This window comes from Solanum tuberosum, unplaced genomic scaffold, assembly GCF_000226075.1.
Source record: "Solanum tuberosum cultivar DM 1-3 516 R44 unplaced genomic scaffold, SolTub_3.0 scf00573, whole genome shotgun sequence".
NCBI classification, from domain to species: Eukaryota; Viridiplantae; Streptophyta; class Magnoliopsida; order Solanales; family Solanaceae; genus Solanum; species Solanum tuberosum.
In genome coordinates, this window is record NW_006239517.1 from 161,386 (window position 1) to 184,231 (window position 22,846).

The 22,846-nt window shown below is 28.4% G+C and overlaps 5 protein-coding genes across 5 annotated transcripts in view; all 5 read left to right on the plus strand.

Annotated features, from left to right (window-relative positions):
• Window positions 1-1,689: 1,689 nt before the first annotated feature.
• Window positions 1,690-3,163, plus strand: LOC102588131 (AP2/ERF and B3 domain-containing transcription factor RAV1). The gene has a single exon (XM_006366005.2). The coding sequence runs from the start codon at window positions 1,871-1,873 to the stop codon at window positions 2,984-2,986; it is 1,116 nt and encodes a 371-aa protein (XP_006366067.1). The 5' UTR covers window positions 1,690-1,870; the 3' UTR covers window positions 2,987-3,163.
• A 4,542-nt stretch (window positions 3,164-7,705) lies between these two features.
• Window positions 7,706-8,233, plus strand: LOC107058686 (agamous-like MADS-box protein AGL61). The gene has a single exon (XM_015304704.1). The coding sequence runs from the start codon at window positions 7,706-7,708 to the stop codon at window positions 8,231-8,233; it is 528 nt and encodes a 175-aa protein (XP_015160190.1).
• A 1,471-nt stretch (window positions 8,234-9,704) lies between these two features.
• LOC107058687 (uncharacterized) lies at window positions 9,705-10,244 on the plus strand. The gene has a single exon (XM_015304705.1). The coding sequence runs from the start codon at window positions 9,705-9,707 to the stop codon at window positions 10,242-10,244; it is 540 nt and encodes a 179-aa protein (XP_015160191.1).
• A 5,349-nt stretch (window positions 10,245-15,593) lies between these two features.
• Window positions 15,594-19,932, plus strand: LOC102588452 (kirola-like). The gene is made up of 2 exons (XM_006366006.2): window positions 15,594-15,824; window positions 19,503-19,932. Exons 1-2 carry the CDS (start codon window positions 15,638-15,640, stop codon window positions 19,757-19,759), a joined length of 444 nt encoding a protein of 147 aa, XP_006366068.1. The 5' UTR covers window positions 15,594-15,637; the 3' UTR covers window positions 19,760-19,932.
• A 2,096-nt stretch (window positions 19,933-22,028) lies between these two features.
• The window catches only part of LOC102588779 (kirola-like), a 3,197-nt gene continuing 2,379 nt past the window's right edge, over window positions 22,029-22,846 (plus strand). The window contains exon 1 of the mRNA XM_006366007.2: window positions 22,029-22,248. Coding sequence (XP_006366069.1) covers window positions 22,062-22,248 — 187 coding nt within the window. The 5' untranslated portion in view covers window positions 22,029-22,061. The remainder of the gene's footprint in view (window positions 22,249-22,846) is intronic.

A 22,846-nucleotide genomic window follows, 5' to 3' on the forward strand; every position in this document is an offset into this window, starting at 1 on the left:
TATGATCTAAAATAATCTTTAGATATTTTATATAATTATAAATTATTTCATTAAAAAATAATTTAAGTCAAATCAATTCTAATTATAATATGATATTTTTTTAAGACAGACTAAAAAGGAAAAGATGTCCTACCACCAACCAATGTGAGAGTACTCTTGAACAGTACTAAAGTTGAATCTGGCAAAGAAAGACAAAGTTGAAGATAAAATGAATCAATTCCAGCCAGGTAAGATTTTATGGGAAAAAAATTCTTGTTGGATAGGTTTGTCTTCAACTCCATCCATCCCTTCATTTAACATTAGCCCATCACACCTCCCATCCTATTGGGAAGCTGAAATGAGGAAAAGATACATCAAAGTAATGACAAAATATATTTCTTCCGTTTTAATTTATATGATATTTTTTTCTTTTTAATCAGTCTTTTGAGAAAAATACTTCTTTCGTTTTAAAAGTAATGACCTATTTTCTTTCTTAGTTTGTTTTAAAAAAATGATCATTTTCCATCCATTTTTGGCAACAACTCTTTAATTTCAGATGTCCACATAACATGTGTAAGTCCACAAGATTAAAGAGTATTTTGATAAATATGACATAATTTTAATCTAGGAACAAAAAAATAAAATGTTTTCTTTATTTTCTTAAACTTTGTGTCAAATCAAACTAGATTAAAACAGGGAGAGTAATATATTTTTATATTTAGGAACAATTTAATTTTACTTATAATAAGATGATTTATAGTCACACAAGCATCTATAATTTAGTTTAGATCAGAAGTTTCAATACTCTTTTTTCTTTCTTTCTTAACATGCGTGTCAAATCAAATAACATCACATAAATTGAGACACATAGCTTTTCTTTTGTATCTTATCTGATACTTGTACTACATCAAAATCTCCTCTATTATTTGTTGTTGTCTTTTAAAACATCATCTCAATCCAGATAAACATCAACAAAGAAAGGATGCCAAATACCACTCTTATGATCAGCATTCAAACTAAGCTAGCACCAAAGCTCAGGGGGGATGAACTTACACATGGTCCACTATCATGTGAACATTACCAACTTGTTCATAAATCCAAACCCCACCTACTATCGACAACACATACATAGATACTGATTCATTTAGATATTCTAAATCGGGCTCTATTTCAAGCATTCATTACGTAGATAAGTTAATCACTAAAAATATATTACTTTTTTAAATTATGTATGTTAATCTCAATAAGTCGTGAAGTTATTCATGTATACTCCAAGTGACGTTAATGTACATAATTAAAGAAGGAGACATATCTGAATTGCGAATATGCTCAAATCTTTTTTGAAATATGAATCAGAAGTGTCTAATAGAAATACTTATCATGTGTTCAGAAGTTTAATTGAAACAAATCGTAGTTCAAATATCTAAATGAAATTTAATGACAAATTATCAACATATTTAGTCTTATACCAACTACTTCAACCCATATGTACTATACACATATATTTACCTACCCAACTACACAACAAATATGTACCTCATGCTAGTACATACCTATAATAGTTAATTCCTCCCCCACCCCATCATCTTTGAATCCTCCCATGTCCCTTACCTTATTGGCTTGTAGTTGACCCACAATACCACATCTCAATATCTTCAAAAACAATATTACTCTATTATCTAATAAAACTATATAATAAACAATTTGCATGACTAGTTGTATTATAATTATACAACAATTCAGACAAAACTTGAGCCATAGTCCTTATATATATAGGTATTCAACAACTTCATCTATCAAACAACCCCAATTCACACTTCCTTAGCTCCCCTCTCTCTCTCTCTCTCAAAAACCAAAACAGAGTAAAAATAGAGCAAAAAAAAAAAATTAAATGGAGGTAAGTTGCATAGATCAAGAAATTAGCACAACTAGTGACTCCCCATCAACCATTTTCCCGGCGGAGAGACCCCGCCAGATGGGAAGTGGAGTCAGCGTCATATTAGACGCTGACTCCACAAATGGTGTAGAAGCAGAGTCAAAAAATAATACTAGTAATAATAATAAGCTTCCTTCTTCAAAGTTCAAAGGTGTTGTCCCTCAACCAAATGGTCGATGGGGTGCACAAATCTACGAAAAACATCAAAGAATTTGGCTTGGTACATTCAATGGCGAAGAAGAAGCAGCAAAAGCTTATGATATCGCAGCACAGAGATTCCGTGGTAGAGATGCTGTGACAAATTTCAAACCCCTGTTTGATAAATATTGTCAGACAGAGGAAATTGAGATTTCATTTTTGAACTCTCGTTCTAAGGTTGAGATTGTTGATATGCTACGTAAACACACGTATAATGACGAACTTGAACATGCCAAGAAAGTATATAACATCAATAATTTCGAGAAGAATGGAAGGAGGACATGCCATACTAATGATATCGCGACTTTTTCATTAGATGCTAATGAAAAAGTCGCGAACATAGCTCGTGAACTGCTTTTTGAAAAAGCAGTTACACCGAGCGACGTTGGAAAACTTAATAGGCTTGTTATTCCAAAACAACACGCGGAGAGATATTTCCCTTTGGTAGCCAAAGTAAATGGAAATGGTAATACTTCTAATGGGGAATTGTTAAATTTTGAAGATATGAATGGTAAAATGTGGAGATTTCGATATTCGTATTGGAATAGTAGTCAAAGTTACGTATTGACTAAAGGATGGAGTCGTTACGTTAAGGAAAATAAGTTGAAGGCCGGAGATATTGTGAGTTTCAAACGAAGTTTTGGAGTTGGAGTTGAAGATAAACAACTTTTTATCGACTCGAAGACCAGAATAATACGAAGTGAACAAGTAAAAGTGGTTAGATTATTTGGAGTGAATATATGCAAGGTTCAAGATGTTAGTAATAATGTTGTTGTTGAGAAAAATATGAGTGTTGGCAAAAGAATGAGGGAGATGGAGTTGTTGGCATTTGAGTGTAGCAAGAAACAAAGGGTTATAATTGATGCCTTGTGAAATTTTCTTATGTTTGTAATAATTTTCTTTTCCTTTTTGTACTTTGGCTTTTAGATGTTTTAATTGATATAACTTCCAATTGTATATTAGTACTACTAGAAAATAAAATGGCTCAAAAAGAGAGCTCATCAACTATGGTGTAAACATAGATGAAAATAGAGACAACAAATTAATTGATATGAGTCTCTAGCTTTTATATATGCTTTTTTTCCCTAGCTTTTATGTCTTTCAAGTTTCATGAGTTTGGGAACTAACTATCATGCTTTATTTTTGTAAAGTATTCTTCTTGATTTACCAAAAAGTATATCTATGATTGCCTATATATAACCTAACCTTTTTCATTTTTGAATTTTGTGACGTTATATTAAAGATATGTCGAATGTATTAAAATTTCATTAATCTTGTGATTTTAAATATATCATGTTAAAATTTAAAATTAAAGAGTTGTTAAAAAGAAAAGAATTTTTTTTTTCTAAACAGACTAAAAAAGAAAATTGGTCAAACAAATTGAAACGGTGTAGTATATTATAACCTTAATATGTATTTTTTTTATTTTTCTCGGTGTCTGGTACCTACATTGGAGTTCAACTAAATTCGAATTCGCGCTAGGAGGGGGATAAAACTCTTCCTAACAAAGACTCCTCCTCCTCCTTAAAAATAAAATATTACTTACCATTCTACCACAACCCTTATCGATTTAACTTTAATATGCATGATTCATCATGTATTTTGGTTTCTCCAATAATCGAAAAAGTACGAATTGATGCACTGAATCATATCCAGTTTTTGTAAAATATATATATTTCACTAAGGGACAAAATAAAAGTTGTAAATTATGTGTCCTTGGTTTTAGAATTAAGTCCTTTAATATTTGGGATTTGTCAACAATGTATGACACTCATTATACTTGTATTAGGAAACACGCTTACTCTTAAAGAGTTGTAATGAGAGTCTACGTAGTTATCATCATCGCTCGCTCGATTCAGCTTTATTACGACTTTAACAAGCGATTGATAGGTTAATATTTTCTGCACAATATTTAAATTAAACTATGCGAAATTTTCCTCTTCCCAAACGAATAGACACAATCTTTAACGAACATGTATGATTGCACTTGTTCATGCTCAATCCAATGGCTATAAATTGTGACGCTTTGCCTCAATTAATAATGATATAGTCTATGATATATATTTAAAAATCAAATATCAAAATTATTGAATCGAAATTTTAAATACCTTTAACGTAACATCAACACCACATGCTGAAGGTACCATTTCTGGGACAAATTAATAGTACTACTACACGTGTAACAACCAAAAAGATGCTGTACGGCATGTTTGTCAATTCCATCTTTTATGTATTCCCTCATAGTTTCTCTTTTCGAATTCGGAAGTGGTTTAAATTGACACGAAGTTTAAGAAAGAGTGAATTTTTTTTTAAACTCGTAATTTGAAATAATTGATAGATGTTTGTAGGACTATAAAATGAGTATTTTAAAGTAAAATTATTATAAAAAAATTATTATTCTTTTTGGGACTGATTAAATTTTGTTTTATATAAATTGAGACCAATATATTGAGATCTGTCTGCAATAAAATCTTAGCGGAAAAAAAAAGTTATAAAGTTGAATGTTTTACATTTAATATTGTGCTATTGCATATTATTAAAAAGGACTTAAAATAATTACATCACATTGAACATAATATTGTACAAGTAACATACACAGAGAATAAACAAAAAGATTATCGTCTTAGATAGTTTTGTTATTGAGATAACTATATTATAGTGCAATTTATAAAATTATTTTACATAATTTAATCAAAATTTTCAATGATTATTTCTATTGACTCGATGAAAGAGCTTATTTCACTTATTTATTTGTTTATTCTCCATTTATAATTATTTCAATGATGCAAAAAGGGAGAATAATATTGACTATATGTAATGATATAAAGATTGTACTTGAATAGCTTGGCATTGTTTGTAGCGTCGTATCAATATAGCTTGACATGATTTGTCATCATCAAAAAGAGAGTAATTGATACAATGTGTAGGTCCAGAGTCTGCATTTTTATAATATATATATTGGAGATAAGTAGCAAAAAGAGATTTTATCTTCTTGGCGAGTTAGTAGAACAGTTAGAGTTAACTATTCATGAGTTGAGGTACTAGAGTTAGTTAGATTATAGAGTTATAATCTGAAGCTGTTTTTTGAAGTTAGTGAGGTTTGGAGTTAATATCTTAAAAGATCACTCAATTTTAGGAATTAATCTAGCAAAGTCATCAAAGTTTGTTTTGTATCAATAAAATCATTCAACTTAGACTTCTGTATCAATAAAATCACTTAACTTAGACATTTGTGTTAGTAAAATCACTCAACAAAATTTATCATTAATTTTTTTTTATGTCATATAAAATAGACCCTACAAATAAATAAAATTAAAGAAAATTAATTAATTTTTTTTTATGGGTAAACTTAATTAGTGAAGCAAATACTCTTATGATATTATCTTAATTTACTAATTACTAAATAAAAAGAAATAATTAGGAGTTTTATTTATTGGTCTACTAGTGTATCTATTTCTTAGAATTAGCACAAACAAATTATTGATGAAATTTGCGTTCACAGATCTAATGAGGACTCATTAGACCGAATAAGAGTACTAAAATATTTAAAATTGTGACCTCAATTAATTACTTTCTAAATATAACACCTTTTTCTTCAACAATGCAAACTAAACAACAGTGCCCGAACAAAATTTGTCTTTTTTCTTTTGTAACTTTTTTTTTTTAAAAAAAAATATAAAAAAATAATTTTACATATTATAGTACTTTTCCAAAAAAAAAAATATATAAAAAAATAATTTTACATATTATAGTACTTTTCTTTTTAATCTTAAGCTTAAAATTATTTTGGCTCTATAAATCTTGATCTTTTTTTATAATATTAATTTTTCAACTTAATTTTTTGCTTTAACCAGTCAATTTTGTGTAAATGCTTTTTTTTTTTTGAAATAATAATAATAATAATAATGTCATGATGCTTACATACTTTAATATTATAAAAGTATTTATTCATTAATTAAGTTTGCTCGACAAATTTTGTTAACGATTTTAAATTTTTAAAATTTATTTATAGAGTTCATATTTATATGACATAAAAGAATAATTTATTTTGCTATGTCAAATGTTTTTTTAATGATAAATTTAGTTAAGTGATTTTATTGATACAAAAGTCTAAGTTGAGTGATTTTATTGATACAAAATAAAGTTCAATGACTTTTTTAGATAAATTTCCAAAGTTAAGTGACCTTTTGAGATATTAACTCGTGAGGTTTGGGTAGAAATCTTAGACAAGTAGATTGTGATTATTACGCACTTTCTTTTGTAATAATTTTTGTTTTATCAAGACGAATATAGGCTCAAATTTTAGGTGCAATGGGTTTGTTAAGGTCATTTTGATCGGTGTATGTCGAATCTAAGATTGGCACATTGAATCGTAGTTATAAGATTAATAAAAATTCAACAATATTAAAGTGAATCATAGGCGTAAGTAATACCTATAATTTATCTAAAATTAATTCAAATAAGTTACAAATTGATAAAGCGATCATATTAGAATCACGAGATTCGTAGGTGTCATGCCTTCTCTAGTCAACATAATTTTTAATCCAAAATTTATATTCGCAAACTAAGATAAAAAGTCAATATTTCATATTAAGTGGGAATTCAAATACGGTGACTTGAAACACCAAACCTCAATTTCAAGTGATGACTTTAAATAATAAATAATCTTTTTTGGAAATAGTATGTCAATTTAATTACTAAAAGTAAAGGTGAAAATAAATACGTCAAGAAAGCATTGATAGGAGATGTACACCATTAGATTGATTTTTCCATTTTTAAGAATTTGAAATCTATTCAAAGATGAAGATTAAGGTAATTTACCATGGTATTATATAATTACACTATTTCTTCAAAATATGAATTTAAGGATATCTATATTAATTATACATAATTATATTGTTTACTTAAAAGATGAAGATTAAGACAAAAAATTATACTTAATTATTCTCAGCTCCAAGCTAGTGTTAAAATTATGTTGAAGGTCCTATATGTATGTGTTATGCAAAGTTCCACTCATTATAAGAATTGTTTGTAAAATGACACATTAATCTTTTAATTAATCAAAAAGAAAAGGACAATGCTTAAATACAAAATGTTATAATTATTATGTGACTCAATAATGTATAATGATTGCTTTGTTAGTTTAATTTGCATATTTTCCTATTGATTTCATAAAACAACTCTTTTATTAAAATAATTTTCATTTTCAAGCATGTTTTTAATTTTTTTTATTAAATTAAAAGACATAAATAGAAGGAAAAAAAATTAATACAATATGTAATGAATATGTATGTTTCTTTTTTTATTGATAAGGACAAATTTGAGTAATTTTATATAATTTTGCCTGATTTCAACTAATATTTTTTCAAGATGTTTAGATTAAATTCACGAATTTAGGCATCTAAGCAATTTCATAAAAGTGGAGACGTAAATCCATCTTATCAAATTATAAAGGATGTTTATATAAATAGTAAAATTTAAATTGACCAAGTAATAAATTTGTAAATATAAAAGACAAAATAAAATTGTTATATAAATTAACATGTTTGGAGTATGTACTCATTGTATCTTTCTATCTCCTCTTGTTTAGGCATGGAAAGAAAGAGTTCTCCTATAAGGAAATCTGTTGAGATAAAATTTATCAAAGATAAACGTGCTGAGAGTGTTAGAATCTCAAATATGTTGAAAACTTTGTCTAAAAAGGCAAATGAGCTTTCTATCTTATGTGGAGTTGAGATCGCCATTCTGATTTTCTTGATTGGATCTCAACCATTTTTTTTTGGTAATCCTGATGTGGACTCAGTGGTCCACCAATATTTGGAGCTCAACCAACCAACTACACCTTCGTCTTATATGAAGAAGAAAAAAAAAGTGGAAGAAAATAAGGACAAAGGAAAATCTGTTGAAGATAATTTTACATATCGTATATCAGAAGATTCAAAGCTGACAGATGCAGAAAGACTTGAAAAATTAAATCAGGAGATCAAGAAACTTGAAGATCATTTGAATAAGGAAATTGATCTCTTACAAAATGCGATATGCTTTGAAGATCCAAAATTTATAGTTGAAATGGACGTAGCAAGTTCTTCGACTATACCACCTAATTGGTTGAGTCTTTAATTATAAATTTCAATATAGTATATCCAAATAATAATATTATTTTGGATGATGTTTCTTCATAATGAATTATAATAAAGAATGATATGTCTGATTATTTTGAGTATTAGAGTTTTTTTCTCCCAAGTGATACTACCATAAATTTATTATATGTTTTATGACTTGTGGGGCTGAATGACAGGGTCTCAAGAAATACAAATGCATTTCAGAGAAAAAAAGAAAAAGCTAAAAACTACAAATTTGACCAATGTCAACAATTGAAGTTAACAAACTTGAAATTAAAGTTTTAAAGTTTCTATGGGTTCAAATGATAATTTCGAACTTAGTATTTTTCTAAAAAAATTAAATTTATCAACCTCCTAAGGTCGGTATTCTTAATAGTTTTTAATATTTTTAAGTCTGATTTTGTTTTTTTAAATTATGGAACCAAAATTTTGAGGTTGATTTCGTCAAAATTCTGATTTTTTAAAAATTTTTTTACTCAACTCTTGCTGGAAGAGGATTTCTTTGGCTCAATTAATAGGCTCCGTTGGCTTCTATCATATGTTATACAATGATAGAAAATTGCATAAAAACATTTATATTAATTTTATTAAAATATTTACTTGAACTTGAGACCCAAATATTATATTTACTTTTCAAGAAATAGCATTGAGTCACACATTTTTATTTGAATAAAAACATATAATATATTATGAAATTAGAGGTTTAATTTGTTAATGAAAAATAATTAAATATATTATATATTAAATAGAACAGTTATAATTTTTGGAGCTTCAATATATTACTATATATTACATAGAACAATAATAAGAGTATCATTAGTGCTAAGGAGATGAAGAAACCAATTTTTTTTGAATATTTGACTTTCTTAACCAATTTAAAAGAAAAGATTTAAAATATTTGACTTTCTTAATCAATTTTAAAGCAAAGATTTTAATTATTTGACTTTCTTAATCAATTTAAAAGAAAAGATTTTAATTATTTGACTTTTTTGACCAATTTAAAAGCAAGAATTTATTTGATTTTCTTGGCCAATTTAACGTGTTATCTATTTGTTATAAATTTTCTTTGTCTAATACAATATTGGGTAGTGTCCTATTGTGTAGAGGTTAGAATTGTAAATGAAAAATGTCATATTTTAACCATAAAATAATATTCTTTCGAACGTCGCAAAATATTGCCAAAGAAGGGTCGTTGTTAATTTTATATCGCTTGGGGAAAAAAAATTGTCCAGACATGAAAGATTGCAAAAATATATAAAAGAGATGTGCTGAATGTTTCATATATTTATCCCTTTGTTTAACACATGTATATATAGCAAAACTTGAAATAATAAACTACCCAACTATCCTATATATTAGCTACCTTAAACAACATATTTGTAGTTACACGAAGTAAAAGTGGAAAAAATCACAAACTATCCAACTATCTCCTAATTGTTAGTTACCTTAAATAACAAACTACTATTTACATGGAAGTACAGGTGATGCCTATCCCTCAGCATGCCTGTTGGATGACTAGGAAGATTTTGGAAGCTAGGATGGTGTGGAATAACTGCCAGCTAATGAATCAGCAGTCTATTACTAGAGACCTTTACTTAAGATTGATAGGGGATGGTATAAGGGTTCCCTGGAAGTGCTTAATGTTCAGTACTACTGCTCAACCAAAGGCTGTGTTTATTATGTGGTTGCAGTTGCATGCTAAGTTGCTCACTAAAGATAGGTTGCTGAAATGGGGATCCAAGGTGGAGCCACAATGCATGTTGTGTCAAAATGAGGATGAAACTCGCGATCACTTGTTTATGAAGTGTTCTTATACTAGACGACTATGGGATGAGATTGCTAGATGGATGCAGATGTCGTCTGATATAGGTGGGAATTGGCAGCAACACCTTACCTGGGCTCTGAAGAATGCAAAGGGGAAGACTATAAGAGCTCAGATCTTCAGAATGGTATATGCTGAAGCTGTCTATGCAGTATGGATCGAGAGGAATCAAAGAGTGTTTGAGTAGAGGACAAAAGGAGCAGATAGGATTATTATTTGTAATGTTAGGGCCTCTTCAAAGACTAGGCCTTTAGTTCAGTCTTGGTTGGTATAAGAGTGGATGTGAGGATTTATGTGTATAGCATGTAGAAGAGAGTAAGGATAGTGTCTATTTAGTTTTCAGGATCTAGCTAACTATGGATATTGGCTGCTTTGTATTGCTTTACATGTGATTAATGGAAACAAGTTAGTTACCTAAAAATATAAAAAAATAAAATAAGGAATCTGTAATTTCCAGATAGAAAAACAAAACTAAAACTTAAAAATAAGAAAAGAAAAACTGGTGTGATTCTACTATGTTAGTAAACTTTGTTTCGTCTAAAAACATAGTCCCTTTTAACCTTTTTCATTCTTCTTTGTTACAAAATCATCATCCTCGAGCTTCTTCATCGATGAGTCTTTAATAAATCCAACAACCTCCCTCAAATTGGACGGGGAGGAACGAACACTCAACTTGTTCAATAGGAAATGATGAGAAGTACCAGGTAAGGGCTTAGTAAACAAATATGCTACTTGGGATGAAGATGGAAGAAAAGAAAGAGAAATCAAACCAGTGAGGTATTGTTGACGGACGAAGTGACAATTTAAGTCAACATGTTTCGTCCGCTCATGAAAGACAGGATTTTTAGCAATATGAATTGTTGCTTGGCTGTCTGAATGAAGAGAAATTGGTAGTGCAGGAGGCAGAGACAGGTCGGAAAGGAGACGAACTAACCACGTCAGCTCAGTAACAACCCTTTTCATCGATCTGTACCCGGCTTCAACGGATGAAAGGGAAAGAGAAGGTTGTTTATTTGATTTCCATGAAATAATGGAAACTTGAGTCTCAGAAGATGTGGGGACTGTTGACGCCCAATTTTGACCCTCCCCAATATAGATTAATCATCGAGCTTCTTCAATTTTAAATGATCTAAAAATAATTAGTTTTTATAAATTTAAAAAAAAAAATGTGATTGCAGGTTATTTTATGTAAGTTTTGTCACTTATTTTAATTTTTAGACAATATTTATATTTTACATATTTATGTATATAATTAGTATATTTTATGAACATGCGAAAATCGTCTCAAAAAGATTATATTTTGTTTTAATTAAATAACTGGCTAATTAGTTTAATTTTTTGACAGTTTATAATTTTGAGTGAATATTTTATAATTGAGTTAATCATTTTTATTTCGATGACATTTAGAAGCTCATTAATTAATTTATATTAATTCATCTTATTTAGCTTTTTAGTCGAATCACCAATTAAGCTCAATTTGACTAAATTCTTAAATCTAATCGAACTTAATTGCAATCTATATGGCCAAATCCTCAATTCAAAACTTAGCTTTTTTATTACAAACACAACCAACCCTTCTACCCACCTAAACCCATTTGTGATAAGACCAAAATATTGGGCCCTTTTTTATTTTCTTCAGCCCAAGTGCAATTTTTCAGCAGCCTTTTCCCACCCTTAAATTCCTAACCCATCAGCCCACAATAGAAAAGATCCAACAATTCCATTCAACAATACATCAACAGTAGCAATACGTACATACCCAGTACCCCGACCCCTGTACTCTTCGTACTTCTTCCTTTTCACGCAGAAACAGTACCTCGACCCCACTGCCCATATTCGTCTTCTTTCTTCCAGACGCAAACCCAAAAACGTCAAGGCAACGGTAATCCGAAATGTCAACAAATAGCAGCTTTCTATGCAACAACTGCCCACCCAGCTTTCTCAGCCGGGCACATAAAACAGAAGCACAGGGCTGGAAAACAAAAAATGCGGATCTTTATTGCCAAAAATAGGTCGTATACACTGATATACAGGCCAATATACATCCTGTATATATTTGGTATACGTGATACAGGTTGAAAGGCAGAATTACAGCGAAAAGGGAGCAGAATTACAGCTCTCGGGAGTTAAAAACTGAGTTATATACACTGATATACGGACAATATACAGTTTGTATATAAAAATCAGAATTGAGCCAAAGCCCAAAAAATCAGCAACTTTGGGCCCAATGTTTCTGGGCAGCAATAGGCCCAAAAGGCCCAAATTCCTCTCCTTCTCTGTATTATTTTGTTGTAATTGTTTTTTTTTGTTTCATTTTAACTCTAACATTTGATTTGATTTGGTTTAATTTAATTAAATTCCCCAAAAGACGAACCATATTCTTTATGTTAGTTTATTTTATAAAAATTCATTTTCAGTCAACTTTTATACTTTCATTGAATATCTTTAGTCAAACTTTTTATTTATTCTTTAATTAATTTAAAATAGTTTTCATACCTTAATTACCAAATTGGTTTAAATTATTATTTTAAAATGATTCAATAATTCCTAATTAATCTAGTTTTCTTAAAACCTTAATCACTTGCATTTTAATTCAAATGTCTCATTTTATGTCCCTTTCCGTAAAATAAAAATAAAAATGCGTCATTTACTTAATTATTTTCTCAAAGTTAATCAAATATTGTAAATTATTACTTTTTATGTTAAATCATTATTTCCCTAAAAACAGTCAAATATATTTCAATCAAGTCGCAGGTCAACAACATGTTAGCGGACACTTCGAATGCTTAAACCCTTCTCGAAGTGTAAATTGAACCCCGAACCCTCTTTGGTATTTTCAAATGATTTTTTTTGTTTAAATTTTTGAAAATTATAAGTTTTCTTAATTTCTTAAAAAAATTAAGTGGTGACTCTTTTCTAAGTATTTTTCTCGAATTGTTTTATACTTAGAACATTTCAAAAAGTGATTTTTCCAAAGGATAGTAAAATTACGGCACAACAGGGACATGATCTCCCATTGTAACAAATTATAGAGCAGGAATAAAAATGAAAATAGGAGGAAAGATTTAAAACTTGACTTCTGATACCATGAAAGATTACAAAAATATATAAAAGAGATGTGTTGAATGTTTCATATATTTATCCCTCTATTTAACACATGTATATGTAGCAAAACTTGAAATAATAAACTACCCAACTATCCTATATATTAGTAACCTTAAACAACATACTAGTCCTATATACTAGCTACCTTAAACAACATATCTGTAGTTACACGAACTAAAAGTGGAAAAAATCACAAACTACCCAACTACCTCCTAATTGTTAGTTACTTTAAATAACAAACTACTATTTACATGAAAGTAAAAATAAAAACAAGGGATCTGTAATTTCCAGATGGAAAAACAAAACTAAAACTTAAAAATAAGAAAACAAAAGCTGGTGTGATTCTACTATGTTAGTAAACTTTGTGTCGTCTAAAAGCATAGTCTCTTTTAACCTTTTTCATTCTTCTTTGTCATAAAATCATCATCCTCGAGCTTCTTCATCGATGAGTCTTTAATAAATCCAACAAGACATTTTGCACTTTTAATTTGAGACAGTTACTTTATTGATATAAATCTATAAAATGTCATTGTGAAAAAGAAAAGAAAATCAAACAAAAATTTGAATCTATTTGTGCAATCATACATTAGCGTTGAAAATAGTGATGAGTAATATTTTAAACGGAAAAACTCAAATATGTCATCAAACTTTGAGAAAAAGTTCATTTATGTTATTCGTTAAAAGTTTGATTCATCTATGTCATTTTTGTTTGAGAAAAAACTCATCTATGCCATTATTTGTTAATTGAAATAGCATAGATAAGCTAAACTTTAAACGGATGACATATATAAGTCTTTCCTCAAAGTTTAATGACATATTTGAGTCTTTACTTCTTAAAATAATTTAATTAATGATATAATCAAATCATAAGTGACCACATGTATTGATTTCACAAAACTATTTTTTTCTTTCAATTCTCTTATTATATAAGAGGGAGTTCGTGCTGAAGCAGACATGTCTCCGTCAATGTGCCTGTTTTAGCATGTTTTGGAAAAAAATAATTAAAAATTTACTTTTTTATTCTATTTTAATTTAATTAGTGTATAATTTTTTCGAAATTATGAAATCCGTTTTAGCTATGACTTTTAGTTTTAAATTCATATTCTTTAGTTATTGCTTTATTATAGTGAATGTCGATAATATTTGTTTATATCTTATAACTACTTTGAGTAAAAAATCAATGATCAATGACGAAAAATACTTTAATTATAGACATCTAAATAGACCTCTTCAAAATAAATTTACACAAACAAAAAGTAATTAAGCACTTAAATATCTAAAAAAACATATTAAATTTAATCAACTTTCTAAATTCTACCTATATCATATAAATTAAAATAAAAAAATATTAAAATATTGGATCCGTACTAGGTACGGACACATGTCTCTAGTTTTTATGATATAAAAGAAAGTTTGGCTCTCTCAAGAATAGGATGGACCCGATAGGTATTAGGGAAAGAAAATCAAACAAACATAAATGACACTTTAATTTGTAGAAGAAAGTCAAATGAAATTTTTATTTTAAATTGGCCACAAATATCACATAAAATCTTTGATTCTTTATCTCACTAACTTTAATAGTGAGAGTTTATTAACAAAAAGTAGCTATCTTATTCATGGTTCACCCTCTATCTTTTTATGCACGTGGCACTAATTATTGTATTTTATTCAATTCAAAATAAGTAATATTTTATTTAATAAATATTTGATTAAAATATTAATGCTGGTCATTAAATTTAATTTACATAAAATTAGAATTATATAAAATGACCATTTAAAATAGTCAAGTAATCTCACAATTTCCCATATAACTTTTGTTCAAGTCTTTATTAACTAACAACACTTGCCTCAAATTTTAAATGAAGGGCTAAATTGTCCCATTTCAAATTCAAAATTGATTCATTCCCCTTGTTTTGGAGTAATTATTAGCATTATTCACTTGTTTTACAAAGATGATTTTACAAGAGTAGTAATAATTCAATTATCTTAGTGTTTTGATGTTAGCAATTAAATCAATGTTAATGATTTTGTGATCCTTAAATAATTATGAATTGTGTATTTGTAAATCTCAATCTTGACAATAAAATAACGAATATGTCTTGACGCCAGTTATAGTGATCTTATTATTGTGAAAAAATATATTAGACATACTTAATTAGGTGAAATATTAAATTAGACCATGCTACTTTAAAATCTTATGATATTTTTCATAGCCGTCTATAATTAATATAAAAATATAAAATTCCATAGTGAAAGTTAATTTATAACTAACATACACCTAATTATACACAAAATGAATTAACACTATTCATTGATCACCACTAATAACATGTGACGTAAATATGTGGCTGATAATGCTTTATACTAGCAAGCTTTTTATAACTAACTGAAAAAATTGTATATAAAGGCTACAAGTTCTAAGAATTTGTTCACCACTCTTTTCACAACTTATAATTACTTTGAGAAGAAGAAACTATGGGTCTCAAAGGTAAGTTGATTGGTTCAATAGAGGTAAAATGTGGAGGACATTCGATTCATGATATTATTCATATCAATCCTCATCATTTACCCAACATAGCCCCCAATGTGCTCAATCATTTTGAGATTCATGAAGGTGAAACTATAAAGGTTGGTTCGATTGTTAGCTGGAAATTTAACCATGGTAAGACATAATTTTTTACTTTCTCAATTTTCTTGCATCAATTTTTTTTTAGGAATAAGGTATAAAGCCACACCTAAAATTGTCAACTACACACTTAACCTATGTGGGTCCTATCACCCCTTTGAATTTATTTATTTATTTATTGTTATTTACCCCTTAACTAATTACTTGGTAAAAAAACAAGTTTAAAACGTCATGTGCATAAACGCGTCTATACAAGACCAAAAAAAAGGAGTTTTAATATCTAATTTAATTTAATTCTTATAGATTTAAACTAATCGGAACCTCATTGTTTCTTACGTTTCAACCCCATTATGGGTGGTTAAATTTTCACTTTATTATATGTACGTAGTATATACTTTAATATATGCATGGAGCATGAATTTTTTTTAATTCTTTTTATTGTTAAAAATGTTCTTTGTATCTAATATACACGAGGGCATGACATACTACTCTGAATCTTGACTTTGTATTTTATTGTGTTTGAGACTCGAAAAATAATGAAATCCATTCAATTTGGGTCTAAAAGAATAAGATAAAATAAAATAAGACATTAAAACACTTTTTATTTGCCTAATATAGACGCAAGAATACACGTGATATACTTTAACTTGATTTCTTTACTAGAGTGAAGAGGTAAATAATACTAATATATATACTAGTTTTTTGACACGTGCGCTGCACGTGATTATCAATTCATAAAATATATGTTATAGTAATTAGTATTGCTTATTTAAGTGAAGATTTGAATAATAAGCTTTGCACAAAATAATATTACAGATTCTTTTGTGAATGTTTAGTGTGGATCGTCATATATATCTCTTATTCACGCGAATCTATGAAGTTGGTCAATGAAAAAATTTATTAGTTAAATGCAATAATGCATCTATTTATTTCAATTTGATGAGGTTCAATCATGTAATTAGTCGTATCTCAATAATATTACCTTATAGACGATATTTGTTGTGTATTTTTCTTCTCATCTAACCAGATGTGCTTTGCACGTGTATATTATACATTAAATTGTTTAGATGTAATATGAACATGTGAAGAGAACAACTAAATTTTATTTTTAAGAACTAATCTTTGTATATTAATTTTTATTTTATAAGTTATAACATAATAGATGACTTTGTTGTTGTTGACTCTCATATTTGACTTCTCGATTGACTGTATACATAAATCAAAGATAGTTATTTCGCTGTCCATGGTTAACAAAGAAAGATTTTCTTTTTTTTTTACCGGAAAAACTAAAAATTAAAATTAAAGAATATATTCTATCTGTGAAATCATATATATAATCACATGTTTATCTTACACCCAACAAAGATGTAGTTCATATACTTGTAAACAATTTTTAATTTATTCAATCAAGCATGATTCATCCAAGGAAAAATAACAACATTGTGTTATCACATATATTGGGGCAGTGTAATAATATAAAAAAATATTGTTCGAAAGTTAATACAAGAAAATATGAAAGATAAAAATATTTAATATAATAACTATGATAATTTCTAATATTATAACTAAAGAATGTTAAAGTGTGTGAATAACGTTTGCGATAATTAGTAATAACTAAGAGAATTTGTAATGTTATAACTAAATGATTAATGTGCAATAGATGTATTTTCTAATAAAATTTTTATACTTTTACATTAAAATAAAATAGGACTTTTTAATTAATGTTACTATTTTTTTCTTATAGTTATTAGATTTTAATTTAGTGTAGGGACAAAATGAAAATATTTATTCCATATTACTGAATATCAAAATTTATTTGTAATTGATAAATTTTTAAATTGATTCATATATATTCACATATTTTCACTCTTGAGAAGTTTAATAATTTTGAAAAAAGATGTCCAGAAGCATATATTTACATCACAAGAGAAATTGTTAACAAAAACAGATGAATTTACACTACATCATGTTAATTTCATATATATTAGAACATTACATACTAATGTATATATTAAGCATATATATATATATATATATATATATATATATCATTAAAATTATTTTCCTTAAGTACTCGGGGTTATAGAATGTACCTTCTTAGGATAGTACAATTTACTTCATCAGTATAGTGGTACCTCATGTTCCACTAAACTTCAAACTTACTCAACAACAATAAATCACACAAAAAAAATTTTAAAATGCAAGAAGAAAAGTAGGAGATTAAAAAAAATGGTGATTCAAAAATGAGAGAAAGTCCCTCTATTTATAGTCAACAAAGGGTAGTATGAACAAGTGTTTTTTGTGTCTTATCTGAAAAGTCATGACCTTTCCGAGAAGTCACAACCCTTTGGAAAAGTCACAATCCTTTGGAAAAGTCACAATCCTTTGGAAAAGTCACAACTCTTTGGAAAAATCACAACCCTTTGGAAAAAGTCACAACTCATCGAAAAAGTGACCTTTCCGAGAAGTCACAACCCTTTGGAAAAGTCACAACTTATTGAAAAAGTCACAACTCTTTGGAAAAGTCACAACTCATCGAAAAATCACAACTCTTTGAAAAAAGTCACAACTTATCAAAAAAGTCACAACCTAAGTTAGGGATATTATAGTAATTTAACATTCAAGTTAGAACTTCATGCTTTTAAGGTAATATATATATAGCCGTCAAAACGGGCTTAGCCCATGGGGCCGGCCCAACCCAACCCATTATTAGGGTAGGGTTGGATAGGATTTTTCAAACCCATTTAACACAAAGGCTTAATTATAAGTCCATCCCATATAAGCTCTTGACCCTTGAGGCTTGATCGGGACGGGGTTGGCCCATGGGCCAAAACTTTTTATTTAAGGGTTACTTACAAAAATCTCACCAGTATATAATCTAATTATTTTAATACAAGCTGTGTTGTAATATTATGAATCTTACCAGATTTTGGTACGTCCAGATACATATATCTCAGAATATATGGACTCAAAATTAGGTTAATCTGTTCTAGATACACTCTATCCAAGTAGATTCGCATGTATCTAGGATGCACAGACAAATCTCGTGCCCTCGCCTCCCTCCAATCTTGCTTGTCACTCTCTTATCTCGCTCACGTATCTGGTATGCGAGATACATACTAATTATACTAGACTTTTTGCTAATGTTATTAAAACAACACCATTGTTTGCCATATTTGATTTGAAAATCTTCTCATTTTCTTGATGTTATAGAATTATAAGTTTGAAAAGGAAAAAAATGACAAAAAAAGAAGGGCTAGCCCGCCCCAGCCCTCGGCCCTTCTAGGGTTGGGTTGGGTTGAGCATTTTTAGGCCCTTCTGAATGAAGGACCAGCCCGCCCTAGCCCTTCAAATTCCTTGGCCTACGAGGCTTGGGCCGGATGGGGTTGGTGCGGGTAGGAAAAAGGTATAGAAACACACCGAAATTTTGGTAAAATTTTCAATTACACACTTAACCTTTGTGAGGTCCTATCATCCCTTAACTAATTACTTGGTAAAAACAAATTTAAAAAGTCATGTGCATAAACGCGTCTATACTAGACCAAAAAAAAAAGAAATTTTAATATCTAATTTTAATTTAATTCTTATAGATTTTTCTTAGCTCAGTCTCCCAGCATCGAATATTATTTTGTGAATGTTTATATTTTTATGAGGATTTAAATATTTTAATTAGGAGTAATATCTCTTGTATTTTTTTTATTTTAATAATTATAGGTGGAAATGAAATACTTTCTAAAGATGTGGTTGAATCCGTCGACCTTGAAAAGAAATCGATCACTTGGAAAGTAATTGGAGGAAATATGTTAGAGTTGTATAATTCTTTCACTGTTATCACTTCCAGTGAACACCAGTGGACGACAGTCACACTTCTATACGAAAAGAAAACTGAAGATACCCCAGAGCCCCTCACTCACTTGGGTGTTCTCCTTAATTGCCTCAAAGATATTGAAAGCCACCTTCTCAAGAAATAGAAAATCTATATTGTTCAATGGTTCTATACATTATGTATGTGTGTGTGTTTGTAATTCGGTGATGAATATTCGACAATATTGGCTAATTTTAGCCAGCATGTGAAATAAATAATGTCAGATTTGAATAATATACATATATCATGTATGCCAACTTCTAAATAATAATTTGTATGTCATGCTTAAAATTTGCTTAGTTCTCTTTAGATTTTGATAGTTGCGTATTATTACTATTCACATAATCATGTTCCTAACGATTCTGAGCTATATAAGTGGAGCCAGAAATGCACAAAAATTGGGAATTTACACTCAAGAGAAAAATGTTTTGAGAAAAATATTTCACCTTTCAAAACACTCAAATGGACTTTGAAGTCCTCTCAACAAAAGAACATTTACTTTTACATTTTGAAAACAAGTGTTCATCCTGCATCAGAATTTTCTCATGCCAGACAAACTCATTCTCATGTTCATATTTCTTTTAACGAATAACATAAATGAAATATTTTAAAAATTCGATGATATATTTGAGCTTATGCCCTATTTTAAAAGAATGAATTGGCATCCCCTCTCTCTCTCTCTCTTAAGAAATAGGATGGACCCAATAGGTATTACCATACTAGGGAAAGAAAATTGGCCAAGAAAATCAAATAAAATCTTTGATTCTTATCTCACTATTTACAAAGATCCTCTATTTATTAACTAAAATGAGAAAATTTTATTGGAAGGACCACTCCTAAATGCACAATTTAAAATTTATCGGGGTTTCAATACGAGCTCTGAACACTGGATGGAATCAAAAATAAAAATAAAAATAAAGAAGAGTAAAAGTTATAATTTATGTGATTTTCGATGTTTTATATCGTCCTATATTATAGTAAGGTTATCTTATAAATTTGAGGCTATATCGTCTTATATTATAGTAAGGTTATCTTATAAATTTGAGGCTAGACATATACTCTTATCTTTCAAAAAATTTTATGTATAGATTTGATCATTCTTCATGCTTATATTATTTTCTTAGTTTTATGGGAAGTTGAGCATTTATTGCATAACCTATCAAATTCAATTTCAAACATTTCAAAGTTTGGCAGTATATTGAAAATAAATTTATGCACGTGGCATTAATTATTGTATTTTATTCTATTCAAATAAGTGATATTTTATTTAATTAAATGGTACTTCCTCTGTCCCTAATTACTTGTGAACTTTTGAATTGACACACCTATTAAGAAAACAATGATTGACATAGTGAGTATATCATATTAATTATGAAGTGTGTGAATTAAAAATTTAAGATTCTCAAGAAGTTCAACCTTTTTCAAAATTAATTAATTGAGGGTATAATAAGTAATAAAAAAAAATTGCCCTTTCTTGATTTGTCAAAATGAACAAGTAAAAAAATAAAATTGTCCTTATTGTATACATGATATATATATATATATTTATTTATTTTTTCTTTTTTTCTTATTGTTGTTTATGCATTGTTTATGAGTTATTATTTTGGAACACAAAATAACATACCTTTTATTACATTACTATTTACAAAATTATTTTTCTAGATTTATAATAATGTATAATAATTTAATATCTCTAAAAATGATATGATAAAAAATCAAATTTAATTATTCCTTGACACGTTATATTACTTATGATAACTTGAAGTCATCATGTTATAATCAAGACTCTAATAGTTTTGAAAGAAATTAGTAAAACAAATATTTAATTAAAACATAATGTTGGTCATTAAATTTAATTTACATAAATTCGTATTATATAAAATTACCACTTAAAATAGTCAAGTAATCTCATAATTTCCCATACAAACTTTTGTTCAAGTCTTTATAACTAACAACACTTATCTGGAATTTGAAATGAAGGGCAAAATTGGTTCATTCTCCTTGTTTTGGAGTAATCATTAGCAGGGATGGTATTTTTTTAATTTTTTTTTAGTTATTTGCTAGTTGGAGGACGATATTTTTGAACAAAATGAGTAACGGAAGATAAAATTAACCAATTTTAAATAGTGATCCTACTATTGTCAAACAATATGCTAGATAAACTCAATTGAGTGAAATTTTTCAAATTATATTATGCTATTTTAAAATCTAATAATATTTTTCGTAGCGGTCCAAAATGAATTAACCCTAATCTTTGATAATAACATGTGATGTAAATATGTGGTTGACAATGCTTTATACCAGCAAGCTTTTTATAGCTAATTAAATGTATATAAAGGCTACAAGTTCTTAATAGTTGTTCACCACTTTCTTTTCACAACTTATTATTACTCTAAGAGAAAGAAGCTATGGGTCTTAAAGGCAAGTTGATTGCTTCAATAGAGGTAAAATGTGAAGGACACTCGATTCATGATATTGTTCATACCAACACTCATCATCTACCCAACATAATCCCTAGCGTGCTCAATCATTTTGAGATTCATGAAGGTGAAACTATAAAGGTTGGTTCGGTTGTTAGTTGGAAATTTAATCAAGGTAACACACATTTTTCTATTCTTTCTCTCTCAATTTTCTTGCATCAATTTTTTTTTGTAGGAATAAGATATAGGGCGGGCAAACTACATAAATCTCACTAGTTTAGGTCTTAATTACTAAGATTCCCGATAGTTTCAAATCTTACTTCCTCTACCATATTTCATGCTTAGGATACATGAGTTTGAATCCGCGAGATACATGTATCTGTCGAATTTTAAAACCGAGATACACATTTTATCTATTTAAATTAATTGGTTGTAATCAATTTCCTTAATTAGAGGAGTAATTGAGGATTTTCAGAATACATGGACAATTAATTCTAGAAATTTAAATTAATCAAATCTCTTAATATAAGCGGAAATCAAGGAGTGTATATATGTTTAATTAATTTTATTTTATTATTCTTTGAAATAATAAATTTGTTAATATTGTTAATAAAAGACTTGATTAATTTCATTTTATTACTTTTAAACTAATAAATTCATTAATTTGATGTATCTATTATCATGTATTAAGAGAATGAAGGAAGAAAGAGGGCTAGGTGGGGACAACGGCAGATGAAATGAAGAGAGAGAAGAAAGTGGGAGTGTGGGGGGGG

Bases quoted from the DNA above. Each gene is read 5' to 3' on its own strand.
- LOC102588131 (XM_006366005.2), top strand. From the start codon at position 1,871: ATGGAGGTAAGTTGCATAGATCAAGAAATTAGCACAACTAGTGACTCC.
- LOC107058686 (XM_015304704.1), top strand. From the start codon at position 7,706: ATGGAAAGAAAGAGTTCTCCTATAAGGAAATCTGTTGAGATAAAATTT.
- LOC107058687 (XM_015304705.1), top strand. From the start codon at position 9,705: ATGGAAGTACAGGTGATGCCTATCCCTCAGCATGCCTGTTGGATGACT.
- LOC102588452 (XM_006366006.2), top strand. From the start codon at position 15,638: ATGGGTCTCAAAGGTAAGTTGATTGGTTCAATAGAGGTAAAATGTGGA. The intron at 15,825-19,502 runs GTAAGACATAAT...TAATAATTATAG, and splicing joins TAGCTGGAAATTTAACCATG to GTGGAAATGAAATACTTTCT.